The 15,361-nt window shown below is 36.4% G+C and overlaps 1 protein-coding gene across 11 annotated transcripts in view; it reads left to right on the top strand.

Moving 5' to 3' along the window:
• Positions 1–2,898: 2,898 nt before the first annotated feature.
• Positions 2,899–15,361, top strand: part of LOC134538484 (gastrula zinc finger protein XlCGF8.2DB-like) — an 85,008-nt gene continuing 72,545 nt past the window's right edge. For 9 of the 11 annotated variants that reach the window (XM_063379842.1, XM_063379850.1, XM_063379844.1 and 6 more), the window contains exons 1-2: positions 2,916–3,021; positions 6,595–6,684. In XM_063379842.1, coding sequence (XP_063235912.1) covers positions 6,598–6,684 — 87 coding nt within the window. In that variant the 5' untranslated portion in view covers positions 2,916–3,021; positions 6,595–6,597. The other 2 variants (XM_063379853.1, XM_063379843.1) reach the window with 2 other exon arrangements.

Genomic DNA, 15,361 nt, shown 5'->3' on the forward strand with positions numbered 1-15,361 from the left:
CTCTGTGTTTACCCCTGTTCGGAATTTGTCTCGGAAGATGGTATATCCTTCAAATTTGGAAAAAATGAATGTAAAACGAGCAAAACTGTTATTTTCTGAACCAGTGACTGCTGCACTTGAGACATGCAGCACACTTTCAAGTGAACACTTTCCCGACAAAGACAGTCTACAGGCAACAGTTCACTTCATGAAAATAGTGAGAAAGTGGTTTGACATTCATGATGTTTGCAACAGAACACAATCCTGTAGATCAAGGAATATGGACAAACTGCACTTCTTTTCCGTGAGTGATGAACATCTTCAGTGGCTTACACAAACATTCCTGCCTTATGTAGCTTATATTCAACAACTTGGTCGAAACCGAAACGAAACCTTCAGCTCAGAGACCTATGAAGCACTTGTAATCACTACAAAATCAACAGTTGCCTGCATAACATATTTGCTGGACAATGGTTTTCACTATGTCTTAACTAGAAACTTTTCGAGTGACGACATTGAATTGTTCTTCAGTCATCTAAGGCAACTTGGAGGTTTTAATGATGCTATGGATGCTCGGTCATGTTTGCATGCAATACAAACAACCCTACGCACTGGTATTATACGAGCATCAATGTATGCAAATGTGGAGAGTGATTCAAGCTTTTCATCTTCAAAACAATGCCATGCAAAGCCCAACTCTTCCCAGTCGACTGACGTTCTACCAAATTCTGTGCTGGAAATCCTGAATCGTCCATTGAACAGTAAGTATTGATACCCAATCTTAATTATTAGCGAGTAAAGTTGTTTTTCATTTTTACATTTGGCGAAATTTTCTTTGCAGCCTGTCCAGCAACAATGAAAACTGCATCAGTTGCCTTTGTTTGTGGCTATCTCGTAAGAGTTGCCGAGGAGAACACCAACTGCATTCCCTGCATCGACTTGCTAGCCACAGTATCCAGTAATTCACCGTTAAATATGCTAATCCATAATCAAGACAGAAGTGGCTTGAGATATGCTAAGGCTTCGTTTGTTTCTCTTGTGATGATCATTGTGGAATTTTGTAAAAGTGCATTAAAATTTTTGCCGAGCAAAGGTGTACGAGAATCGCTCACACAATATTGTAAGACAAGATTTATCGACACTCTTAAATGTTCGAAATGTGACAATAAGAAACTGTGCTTGTTGTTGTTGACGAAGCTGCTAAATCCATTGTTGAGCAACATTGCGATGAGATGTACAGACAAATACTATCGCGCGAAACAGTTCAACAGTAAACCTTTATGCAGAAAGTTACTGAAACTGTTAATAGTATAGGTAACTATATTTCTCGGGTCTGTGAATATTTTTTGTCGGGTAATTGTTGTAATGTTTTAAACTGCAAGAAGGAATTTTCATGGTATTCGTCACATCAACAAGAAAAAATTGGTGAGTAGAATTTGTAATTCATTATTATGATGCTTATTTTATTATATATTTTATATGTAAATGTAAAAGTACATACACATTTTTTTAAATGTAAACACCCAACTAATTCCCGCGCTAGTTTGTTTTTATGTTAAAATTTACAAATTTTGAAGATAACTCCCATATACGACAGCGTAAATCTACAGCGTAAAACCCTGCCATCTTGCGGTGTTTTTGGAACTACAGTTGTATCGACACTTTTACATGCGAAAACCGCAGCGATGCGAAGGCCTTCCCAATCTCGTAGGCAACGTCTCAGGTCACTCAGGTCATGCTCTCGATGCTCCTCCTCTCGAGGAAGAGTTGCGAGGGCAAGTCGTCTGCTGGTTGTTTTGGCGCGACTTTGACGATGGAGTCAATATGTTATCAAGCTACATTTAGTGATGACGGTAATATTTTAATTAGATGACGACATTGAAGTGGAAAAACATTTCAATATAACTTATTTGGCGTCCTTTATTTAAAAATCACAAGATTTGCAATCGTTTCCTAGTACAGGTTAGCTTATGCATACCACAAGCAGTTTAAAGTCAAAAAGCAATATTTATATATTTTTACCTTCATCAAGCTCTCTCATAATTTGTAGTCCAATATATGGTAAATCAATAACAACTTCATCTTCATATGAATCTTCATTTCCAAACAAATTTCTCACGATGTCTGCTATATTTTCCGCCATCATTGTTTTACAACAAATCGCGTTTTCTTCGTGTATTAAAAGTTACCAACTCTTTTTGCCCTCAGGTCAACTTGCTCCCAACTCTTTCAACTCCCAAGGAGCACGAGAGCATGTCTATTTGATAGCAGCATCCAGCATTTATGATAAGACTCTATATTTGGTTCAACATGGAGGGCTGATATAGGAGAAATTGCGTTACCCCATAACATATGCGTAGGCATTTATTTTGTAGGACCAGAAGTCATAAAAATACAACCATAGTCTATTTTGGCCCTAAAGAAGACTTTGTAAAATAAAAGAATAAAATAATCTCCATCCCATTTACTATCGCTGACCAGGTTGAATAAATCGATGGACTTATGTAGGTGTAGTTTGAGCCTCTGAATTTGATGTTGTCAGCGTAGGTGGATAATCTTTGGTTGTCAGGTTAACGTGGAGTCCATAGTAATAAAAGATTTCTGAGTATCTGTATGTGTGTTATTTGTCAGTGTGTCATTCCGATGGTGAGAATGGAAACTATAAACTTATAAAAAGTTTCCTTTATGCATAGTGGCTTCGTCAACCCGACATTGTTTATTTCGATAGCCGCTATATAAGTTTCAAGAATAGACTTTTAGATGTCCATCGGAATGAAACTAGCGGATCATTCCGCGAGGAATTTATTCCACAAGTTTCAAGCATAGGCTCCTACACGTTGCCGCTAGAATGCGCTCTGTAACATGTTTCCCAGTTTTTGGACTACTTTCCTGTATTGTCCTACTGCATCATTTTGTTGTATATTCTATGTGTAGAAATGTATTGAAGTAAATTGTGTACGACAGTGGATTATGTTATTTTCTACTGTTTTAACATCTTAAATGTCTATTTACGGTGTTCGCAATTAAAGGCGAAGAAAAGTAGTATGTTTTCAGTATTACTTAAATTTAAGTCCAACTAAAAACAGGTTTTCGTTGTTGAAAGATAATTGGCTGTTATAGTTAATTTCAAGTTTAGCAGCTTCTCTGTAAAATAAATAATATATTTCTACCAATGGTGTTATAAAACATTTCATACGGTCTTCTCACTTTCCTGAAAATAGTGTTTCAAATACCTACTAGTTTCTGAGAAATTACCGTTTATAGGTTATATTAGGTAGTCTTGCAATGACGCGGCTTTCGCCATGTTTTGCGGTAAATATGTAGAGTAGCGGTATATGCGGAAAAAAAAATGCTAAAAATCGGAAAATACTTTTATTCTATGCTCTTTCACTTCCTCTTTTCAAATCAACTGGCGGAGGTAAGAAATTCCAAATACTTTAGGAGATATCGAATTTTTTAATTTTGCAATACAACACCTGTACAACCATTCCTCCGCCACAATTTTTGTTATTTGCCGTGTGTTCGTGAATGCGTAAAAAATAAAATGGTCGATTAGGTCAGGTCAGTTGAATTATTAATACTTTCAAATTAAGCGTACATTAAAAATAATATGATTTAATTTCAATGGTTCTTTAGTTTTAAAGTATTTATAATGTAACTGACCTGACTTAACAAAACCGGACAAATGATGAACATTAACAACTCACGTAAAAATTTTTTTGTTACTTATTACTTGCGCAAGAATATCCAAATAAAAAGTAAGACTTTAAAATTAGAAACGTTAAAATATCACCTAAGTTGGAGGCGAGTACATTTCCTTTGCCATTAGAAGGAAATGATGTAGTCGTTTACACCTACGTCGCAATACCTCCGACGGAACATGAATAAATAAATAAATAATCACGTATTGGTTCATTTGAATACTGGCCAATCACGGAACTGTCACGTGAAAAAATTGTCCAATAAGAATCATAATAGATACTCGTAAACAAGAAACAATGGCCGCATGAATACACAGGTATTGTGATGAAAATTAAAAAATTCGAAATCTCCTAAAGTATTTGGAATTTCTTACCTCCGCCGGTTGATTTGAAAAGAGGATGTGAAAGAGCATAGAATAAAAGTATTTTCGGATTTTGAGAATTTTTTCACATATACCACGACTCTACATATTTACAAATTTATTCCTTGCTTTATTAGTGTAGCTGAGATGGTTTCCCATAATAGATTGGCTAGATTTTGCCTGCTTTATTGTTCACTTGATTCTAGTTGCAAATTTTCTTCCCCTTCCCCTTCCCCTTCCCCTTCCCCTAATTTTCCTGAGAACTCTTTGGAATACAGCGTAGCCGAGGCTGTTTTACAAAAGACATGTTGGTACGTTACAGTAGTGGCCAAGACTTTTTCCACCCTGATCTGTTTTCATTACAAGAGAATAACAACGTGGAAAACATCCTGGGCCCTGACCGTAGGTTTAACGTACTGTCATCAAACATACATATCTATTTGGAAACAGCCATGGCTACACTGTATTCCTAAGGTTGTCCAGACAACCACAGGAACAAGTTGCTGCTAGTATCAAGTAAACAATAATGCTGCAATAGCAATCAGGCCAAACTGTTGTGTAAAACAGTCCCGGCTACTGTACGGTATTGGCCAAGTCACTGCTAGAGCTACCTACTGTAACCTATAAACGACAATTTTTCAGAAACTAGTATGAATTTTGAAACACACTTTTCAAGGAAAATAGGGGAATGTTTTGTAAGTTCCGGATAGTTATACTTACCTTTGTGGTGGTTATTTTGAGAAAGGAGACCAATTTTTGATAAAATTTGCATACCACACTTTGGCGATCCTCTGTGAGGGAAGAAGGGTGTGGGAAAACTCCCCTCCCCTTCTTCCCTTGTTCTCTCAATTAACCACTAGAACTAAAACATAAATACTGGAGTGATAACAAAGATAATCTACTGCTTGCAACATCTGTTCTTTGAAGTCAGTTCATTGTAAAAATGTAGCTGCGTTGAGCGATTTTTGGTAGGGGCAAAACTTCTGGGTTTGCATCACCGGCATGCTAGTGACGTGTTATGCCAGACTGGCGACGTGCAGCGGCCTGTGTACATTTATACACATATATACACTAACACATTGTATATACTCGACTGTATCATGTGCGTGTTGGACTGTTTTTTGGATGGGTAAAATCTTGTGAGTTCGCGTCACCGACATGCTGTAGCAGCAGTAAGTGAAGTTAATTTGACCACGTGAATACATGACCTAGGTCTGACATCACTGGTAATTCATAGCTAGGTGATGAATTTTTACATAATTTTTACATTTCAGTGACATCTGTTGTGACTAAAAAATGATGTAAGGATAAATTATATAATGCTGACATCGTACTGATATAATACCAAAATCATTTTCTTACATACATTTGACGTAGAAATGATGTCATATTACACATTTAAAAACAAAGTTTTAAGTTTTCACTTCTGTTTGATTTTAACTTTCGTTGATGTCAGAAAGATTTTAAGATAGCTTATTAAAAGTCTAATATATTTCAAAATGTTGGATTTTCCATTTATCCAATAGGATTAGAATGCCTCTTTAAATCCTCTGGTCATCTGCAAACCCCCCCCCCCCCCCCCCCCCCTCAAATCACCATCTGGTTCCTCTGGTACCACATGTCCGAGTTTATTTCTTCATCCTGGTGGCATGGTCTGGTATACATGAATCTTGTGGTACGTGATGCTATTTTAATTTAGTATGTTGAAAGATCCTGGACACAACAAAAACTGTTCCTGTCATTATAGACACGGAGGCAATCTGTTTGCACTATTGTAAGATACCCACGTAAGCCAAAACCAACGGGAATTTGGAATCTTTGTCCACTGCAAATGTAATGAATGAATGAAAAAATAAATAAAATAAATCTTACATGTGTGTTCTGTAGAAGTTGGCATCAGTTATTGTAGATGTAGCACCATGTTTTGATAAATGTTCTAATCAGATCATTTTTTTACAAACTAGCTATTTAATTGGATCTGTAAGGGATTGGGGTAGAGACTATGAGACCATGTTCACTCACGTCTCACACTCACCTGGTGCGTAGTAACTAAGGTTGCTGGTTTGATCCCAGGACCCTGACATGACAAATTCAAGAGAACTGGTTCGAAGCACACGTTAATCTTGGAGATCTCATTGCATTAAACTCCTGTGCATATCTATGTGACAAACAATCCTGCAGACATACTCGCGTGGTTTGAGGCACTTGATATTCATAATATTGGTTGTCTTTTGGGACATAGGTTCACTACCTAATTGAATAAACATATTCTGGATTGCTTCAACATTTCTCGAATTTGTCTGTTGCCATCTTATCCTTTAGCAGTATGCTAAGCAAGTTAGTTGAAAATGCACATTGCACAAATTTTTCTAAGATAATATCAATGCCCGGTATGGACCCGGTATGCATATTTCTCTGAGGAAGTTGGAAAAGAAAATAATTGATCTATCACAATGTTTCTTAGCAATGGCGTATGTCCAGAATCTTATATCAAGTGTATGTGTCTATGTCCTTGTACTTGTACCACAGTGTGTACTGACTTGTGGTTGCAGACGATGGCTGAAGGTGTGTGTGTTGAGGAGGACCCAGTGAAGCCTGAGCCATTTGAAACAGTGCTCCTGCCCGTGAAGCAGGAGATTGAGGTAAGTTTAGACTGCTGTTGCTTTGAGGCTGTTAGTTTGTAGCATGAAGGAAACAAACCTATAGGTTTTAGTTTTAATTTAGGGTCAGCTTTCAAAAAAATGCTTGTTTGGATTCCCATACTTGGGATTCTATTGGTTACTTAGAAGCCTCTGTAGAGATTGGCCAGGCACTTGGTACTAGTGCATTTATAGGAGGACGAGAAAGATTCGACTAGAAAAATACCATTAGGTACCAGTACTACCAATAATCAGGCAGACATCATCAGGGCATTGCATAATTTTTGATGCTTCGCCTCTTAAGAACTATAACATTTCGACTGCTTGATGTATAAGAGGAAATCACTAAAAGAATTACAGCATTATGATTACTGAATTAATTCCATAAGAGACCCACATTTCCAAAGAACTGGAGATGCCATCTATGTTTTGCCTGCCAACCTATTGGGTTTGTCCGATGCGTAGAAGACGTTGCAAGAAGAGCAGCAGACCCATATTACTTGTTTGTGACAGGCAGATTTGCGGGGGAGCAGTGTTTCGAAAGAAACTTCTAGAGGTGACCAGTCTACTCTGCTGAAAGAGTACATGAGCTTGAATGGCGAACAGATCTCTGGCAACTTCCAAGTTGCAGAATGATGTACCGTTTACAACTGTTATAAAAATATAATCTTTCCTGAGCTTATCCTTTGTCGTGCATAAGCATGTCTGCTGACTGATTTAGAGAATAAGATTTAATGGTGCAGGGAAGTGAATTTTGGAGGTCAATGCTACTCTGAGGTAAAGAGAGGACTGTTTTCCAGCCTGGAGTGGCCTTGCAGCTGAAGAGAGGAAGACCCAAGGTGGTGTTAGTGATGAGGTGTAAATAGGTAGTAATAGGAAAGTGTTTGAAGACATTAGTGTGGAGACCAAGGGAAAATAACAGAGGTACAGTAAACTTAAGTTATCCGGGTCCGGATTATCTTTTTTTTTTTGGATTATGTGCTTTGATTTAGTTTAATTACCTATTAGTTTGTTATTTTCTGTGAAAAAAATTTTTTTTTGCTCGGGCGCATTTCTTTACTTTTTAACCATCCTGTTACTGTGTGTTAGAAAGCTGTTTGGTGGGACCCTTCTTATCTCTCACCCCCTCAACCGTCACATTTGTCACACTTTAAATCTGAGGGGCATTCCCTGTCCACTGCCTCAGCCTCCTGTCTGCATCTGGAGTGTTTCACGTGCCGTTATGCTCGGTGGGCACCTGGCGAGTGATCTTATTGTGAGCAGTTTCTTCCGCTGTTGTAATGACCGGGAACTAGCAACTGAACATGTCTGCGATCTTCGCGTGTCTGTCACAAGTTTTTATGATGGAAACAGTATCAATTTATCGTGTTACTTATTTCCCACGCTTGTAACTGCAACAGTTCTTGACAAACACTGCAGCCATGGCTCCACAAGATGCGTACGTATATCCGGATTCATCTTTGATTTGTGGAAACTTTGTCATTAGGTCTGTGAAAGTACAGAGGTTTGGTGTATTGAAGTGCTACATATATATTCCTCCAGCCTGGCACAAGTTTCTCTGTGTGCTAGTTTTATGAATGGACAAAGAACTGAGAAGGAATAACTTGTCAAGTGGAAGAAAAAAAGGGGGGGGGGGAAGGTGTGGGTAAGTGCTGCCTCTCCAGCCAATGGAGAATAACCACATGGTGTCATAAAAGGGGGAGGGGGGGTAATTGTTTACGGTCCAGTAAGCTGAGACTCGGTGCACAAAGACTTCACTTGTGCTCAGCATTCTAAAGAAGATAAAATGTATTTTGAGACCAAAATTAGAGGGCCGTAAAACGTATTATCTGGGGTTTTTACAGGATTATTGTTATCCGTGCTTTGGCAGGTCCCAATTAACGCGGATAATCGAGAGTTTACTGTACTTTGAAGTAGTACTCCAGGGACATAAGGTAAATTGTAGAATAATACGTTATTATTGCCATTCGAACAAACTTTAAACTGATTTATTTAATTCAAGATTTAGTAGGTAACATAGCAACATAGTGAAAAAAAGGTTTTCAGGCTTTCTTGGCCTGTTTACTGTTAGCACCCTGAAGATGGCTGTTGCAAAATGCCGCTAAATCTCAAAAGTAGTGAACAGTTTAATTACAAAAAAAAAAACCAAGGACAACATTCGTTGTCAGTGTAGTTCTAATGTAATTCTTTCATCATGGATGGCTGGTACAGTTACTCTCTTAAAGTGTGCTGGGGCTGATTATTAGAAATCAAGTTTCGCTGTCGTGCTTTTGTTGGTATCAGTGTAGCCATAGATGTTACCATAGTAAAAACTTCTGTCTGTATTGTGAAGAGTGGGGCCATGACATTTGGTGTTTTTAAAACACACAGATTCATTTGTGTGTTTTTCTGAACTTTGTTCTCTACTTATATGTAGGCATGTTATATATTTATCTGAAATCTTTGTAACTTAACTGTCAGACACTTTTATCTATAAATATAAAAACATAAATGCAGTTACATTACGCTGCAACAAAGAATTCTGCAACTAAAAAAAAAAGAAAAGACCCACTTATCCATATACAAAAACTGACTGACTTAGTGATACCCTCAACTACATAATTATATTATTTTTGAGCCACCGCCAGACACTTGACCTACAGGTATGTCGTTCAGACACTGACTCATGAGGCTATGTTCATCTGCCCACCTCCCGAGAGAAGCCTCTCCAACCAATCACAGCACAGTCCTCACAACAACATTTCCTGCCCTCACACCGAGGCGTTTTCGACAGAGATCACAACCAGAAAAAATCATGAAGTGTGGTAACATCATTTAGAAACCAATCTCAAAATTGTATGCAAAAACTATCAACTATCATCCAGTCATGGCACTTGGTCACAGCACCGAGTTCTTTTTCACGGCTACCAAACTCTCTCTCTCTCTCTCTTCAATGATTATCCACCGGGAAAACCACCTCACCTGCTTGTTCAAAGGGCCATTGCAAAAAAAAATACAAAAGAAAATTATGTTAATATGCAATTACGAATAAAAACCTTCAAGCAACACTTAAAATTATGTTACAGCACAGAAAAACGTAACTACACAAACTAACACTGGTAAAAATAACATCTAGGGGCTTATTCACTATAAAGGACACAAGTTGTCAGAATAACTTAAATAATTTAAATTATGATTATAAATCATATGGCAAACATAAGAATAATTCTTAAAGGGCATAAAAATGTTATTTAAATAATATCAGAAAACCTGACCATTGTATTGAACATGATAAGGCTTCATAATATATATTTAACAAGTGGGAAGGGCATTCACCGGGGTTGTAACAATCTTGACAGCTAAGGCAATTATCTTTTCCTCTCAAAATGAAAGTTTTTTTCACACCGCAAGAAAAAATTTGCCCCTTTTACTGAAGCGCGCACACAATGCACAACATGCAGCCTTCATAAAATTCCACATCTGGCCCGCTCGTGCGAGCGATAAAGCGATGTCACAGGCTTCACTTTCTTGACATATCTGGAGTGTTATATTGTTATGGCTCACAAATAGTAAAGTAACATTTTAATGAAAATATATTTAATTTTCCCTATACAGTCAGTGTCAAAGGTACTTACTGCGCACTAAAAGATACTGTTTGTGTCTCTCATTATGATATTTCCTTTTTGGAAGTGGTATGGTTTTGAAAAAAAAAAAAAAAAAAAAATTTAATTTTTTTAACTAGTAAATTTCATGCATACTAAACTCGGACACGGTGTGAAAAATTGCATGTTTTGATGTATAGTTATTGGTTCAAAATGTTTATTACAAGCTTATTTCTGGAAAATGTAAGGGACCATAACAACAGGGTTTTATGTATTATCTTTCTGTGTAGCGATCAGAATAAAATTAAACGTAAATTTTGTGACAATCGTTTGAGTGACAGTTTGTTTGAGGTCAGAGCATTGGATTACTAGTGAATGATAATAATGAATTGCTACCATTTTGTTCGTTTGCGAAATTAATCTAAGTATTTAAATACAAATGATTACTATCAAGGCTACCAGTGTTGCTTGTGGCTCATGCGAGATTGACAAAACAGATCTTATATTTTCAAACTTTGGAACATCCATCTTAATTCTGCTGACATGAGTTTAAATGAAAGGTGCTACTTGGGTTAACACCCGAAGCATATTTATATTTGCAATATGTTCATTGATGCAGATAATCATAAAAAAGTTTACATATTTGCATGCAAAGAAAGGATTTTGTTTTGTTGCGGCCGTGTGTTCACGCAGACCGGTCGTGTTTGTGCGCGCGCTCCGTGTTTATGCTCGTAATAATCATTCTATAGTTGTGTATGTAAATGTGTTATCAATATTGAGTCGTCTTTCCTAGATCAACCCGAATTCCCGGGGTTTGGATTATCTTTCAGTGATGCTTCAGCTACCGATTTAATTCCTGCTGACCACATGAACATGATAAGATCTCCGACCAAAAATCGGTCTTCGTTTACTTCTGGATGTCTGGATCAGCATCCACCGTCAGCAGTCCTGAAGCCAGATAATACAAAGCTTGAAGTTATGAACATGGAAGAACTATTCAAATTGATAAAGTCCGTTTGTGTTAAAGTAGATGAGCTGAGTAGTGAAAATCAAGTGCTAAAAACACTTCTTCTTGACGCACGAAATGAAACCCATGAAATTAAGCAAGAACTGATTCATCTTCGGCAAAGTCTAAACGTAAAAAATAATCAGGGTATTTCATACAATCAGGTACTATCGAATCCTGCTAGTAACAAGGCTACCGATGCGTTCGTGTCCATTGCTGGTTCCAGTGACGTCACACCTGCAGATGACCTACTTTCTACTCAGCGTTACTCGCGCGCTGTCAAGAGCTCAGTCCGCATGACGCAGCATGCTGACAATAACAATTTTACACTGGTGCAACGTGCACCCAGTAAAAGAATTACTGCAACCAACGAATTGAAACGTGAACCTGAAAAGAAAAAATCTCAAATGAAAGTGGGCATCAGGAACACAACATCTTTGAAAACTATTTCAAAACCACCTTACTTAAAAACAAAGGCTCTTTTTGTTACCAGGTTTGATCCTCAAGTACAGGAAAAAGAAATCATTGACTATATCTCAAATGAATTAAATTTATCGCAAATCAAGGTGACTAAACTGAGAACCAAATATAATTCTTATGCATCATTCCATGTTTCAGTACTTGAAAATGATTTCAACAGGATAAACAACATTGTTTTTTGGCCTAGTGGCTGTATGATAAGCCCCTTTTACGGCAAACTACACCAGGAACAGATTCTAAATAACGATACAATTAACGATGACCCGAACGTTCAGCCACGGCCCACTCCTAGCCGTGCATCAACCAATGTATGTGCGTCAGCATCCTTGGTGTCCGGAGGAGCACTTTAATCTCACGTCCTAACGTCAAACATTAAGGAGTTTGATATCTACTATCAGAATGTCAGAGGATTAAGGACTAAGTCTGTTGAGTTCTATGATAATATTGTTAGCTCACATTTTGATATTATTTGCCTAATTGAGACTTGGCTTAATGCAAATAGCATTACGTCACACTATTTCACAGACCAATACCATGTCTTTAGAAATGACAGAAATGCTGAACAAACCAATAAATCAAGAGGCGGTGGTGTTTTATCTGCTGTTAAGAAGTCGAAATTTATTTCTGTTCAACTGTACGTTGTTTTTGACTTTCCTGGTGTTGAAGCAGTTTGGTTTAAAATAAAATCATCTTCTAGCAAATCTTTAATTATTGGAAATATCTATTTACCTCCAGATTTAACGGCAGAGTTTGTCCGCGTATATTTTGAATTTTTAGAAGATAAACTCTCCTCATTTCAAGATGACATTTTGATACTCGGTGATTTCAATGTACCGGGTATAGATTGGAATAATCTTAATCTTAACCCTTTCCATCAGGCGACTATGAACATTAACACTAAGGTGCGCCATTTACTTAACTTTATATCTGTACATAGTCTAAAACAGTGCAACAATATTCAAACTCATATAAATCTTTTAGACTTGTGTTTAACCAATCTACAGCTGTGTTCAGTGACAAAGGCTTATGATGTTTTTATCAAAGAAGATATTTATCATCCTGCATTAAACATCAACATCAAGATTGAGTCCTTCAAAAACAGTTCCAACATTACATCAACGTTTAGAAACTATAAAAAAGGTGATTTTCTCGGTCTTTTCAATTCCATCAAAAATCATGACTGGTCAGATTTTTATAATTCTATGGATGTAAATGAACTTGTTGACCAACTAACCAATTGCGTGGTTGAAAATATGAATATCTTCATTCCAATGACAAACAAAAAATCATCTAAATTTCCAATTTGGTTTACCAGTGAGTTAATTCAAGCATTAAAGTCAAAGAAGCATTTCTATAAGCTTTATAAAAGAAACAACAACACGTATTACTATTAACTTTTCTCTTATTATCGTAAATTAGTGAAATATTTAATAAAAAGAGACAAAATTCAATGGACTCGAAATACCAATAATTATATTAAAACTAACCCTAAAAAATTTTGGCGATATGTCAAACTAATGAAAGATGGTTTTTATGAACAGCATTCTCTAAAAATTAATGGAACTATCACGAATGATCCCGCTGAACTAGCCAATGGATACGCTAAATATTTTTCCAGTGTCTACGAACCTTCTACATGTATCCAACAACCTGTGACAAACAATATACATTTAGTATCTATTCCTGTGCCCACAATCTCAGAATGTTTAGTATTATGGGGCATAAAATCGTTGAAATCATCCAAATCTACTGGTCCTGATGGCATACCTAATTTCATTATAAAAGGCTGCTCTGAATTATTAGTCCCTCTTTTGCTGCATATTTTTAATTTTAGTTTACAATCCTCTGTTTTCCCGGAGAAATGGAAAACTGCTAAGGTGATACCTATCCACAAAAAAGGCTCTAAACAGAATGTTAACAATTATAGGCCTATTTCTCTACTCAATGGTTTTTCTAAAATATTTGAAAAAATAATTTTTATATTTTTAAATTTCCAGCTTAAGAACAGTTTATCGAACAGTCAGCATGGTTTTAGGAAAGGTTTATCGACCACCACTAACTTGCTTACTTTTTTAAATCCTATACACAGAGAGGTTACCAACAGAGGGCAAGTGGATGCCTGTTATTTTGATTTAGCCAAGGCCTTTGACACTGTGAACCATTCTATACTTCTTAAAAAATTATTTAACTTTGGTTTAACTCAAAATTTTACAAACTGGTTTTCTAATTACTTAACTAATAGAAGTTTTTATGTTACAATTAATAACCACAATTCTTCCCTGTTTAGTATCTCTTCTGGTGTCCCTCAAGGAGGCACCACATTATCGCCTCTTCTTTTTAATTTATATATAAACGACCTACCTCAAATTCTCAACCATTCTACAGGAGTACTTTTTGCCGATGATCTAAAAATATTTAGGAATATAATAACACAGAATGACTGTATTTTATTACAAAATGACATTTCCCAAGTAAACAATTGGTGTAAATTTAATCTGGTTACACTAAATAAACACAAAACATTTGTTATATCCTTTACAAGGAAATATCAACCACTTAATTTGAATTATATTTTAGAAAACTCTGTAATCACGAAATGTTCAACAATTAAGGATCTTGGTGTTATTTTAGATTCTAAATTATTTTTCCATAATCATGTAAACTATTTATACATGTCTTCCCGCAAAACCCTTGCTATGATCAAATTTATTACTATTTATGCTACCAATTGTGCTGAAACATGGCTGTCCTACGCACAGAAAGTGTTTTGTTTTATTTAAATAACATTTTTAATTATTAGTATTATTATTTATTGACATTTTATGTTTTTGTTCTATGTTTATGTCTTTGGACGTATCTGCAACTACCATTCTCTATGGTGTAATCTAAGTGACGCCGAAGCTCAATTAACAAGACCCCTCTAGGGAACAATGGACTGAAAACGGCGAATTGAACTTTTTATTTATAATTTATAAAACAGAATTTCCATTGTTGGAAAATCCTATTTTAAATTTAAGGCATTTTGATGTATTAATTTGTTTTGTTAATTGTCTGTGAGTGATTTTGAACGTGTAATTAAGTCAACAATCTTAGGGTTTCAGCCAATCAGCGACGTTGTTACTTAAGATAAGCGTCACTACAGAATTAACTGTAACGAGTCGAATTAACGGCGATGATGGCTGCATTGGCCGGGTTTAAATCCCCTTAAAAATCAACGAAGATAAATAGCTGGGTAGATCATCCTACAACCAGGATGTTTGAAACGTCGTTTAAGCCTAAAGTATATGTTATTTAATTAGGGCACGTCATAACTGACGTGTATTGAGGAGTGTTTTACCGTGAGTAATCAGCGACTCATGATGCCATGCTAATTTAACTGTTCTTTACCTACATACATCGTAATTTTGCCGACGGACTTTTAAATATTACGTTTCATTGTTGAGCTAGTCTAAGATCATATTGAAATAAACATTTTATTAAAACAATCACGCATCCTGTTTTCCACACTTGACTTTGTTCAAACACCCAGAGGGGAACTGAGACAGATGTCTCGAGATGCTCTACCGCAATTATTTAATGAGTTCAGCCGTGGAATATAAAAATCAACTTTAAT

The sequence above is a fragment of the Bacillus rossius genome, chromosome 13 (assembly GCF_032445375.1).
Source record: "Bacillus rossius redtenbacheri isolate Brsri chromosome 13, Brsri_v3, whole genome shotgun sequence".
NCBI lineage: Eukaryota > Metazoa > Arthropoda > Insecta > Phasmatodea > Bacillidae > Bacillus > Bacillus rossius.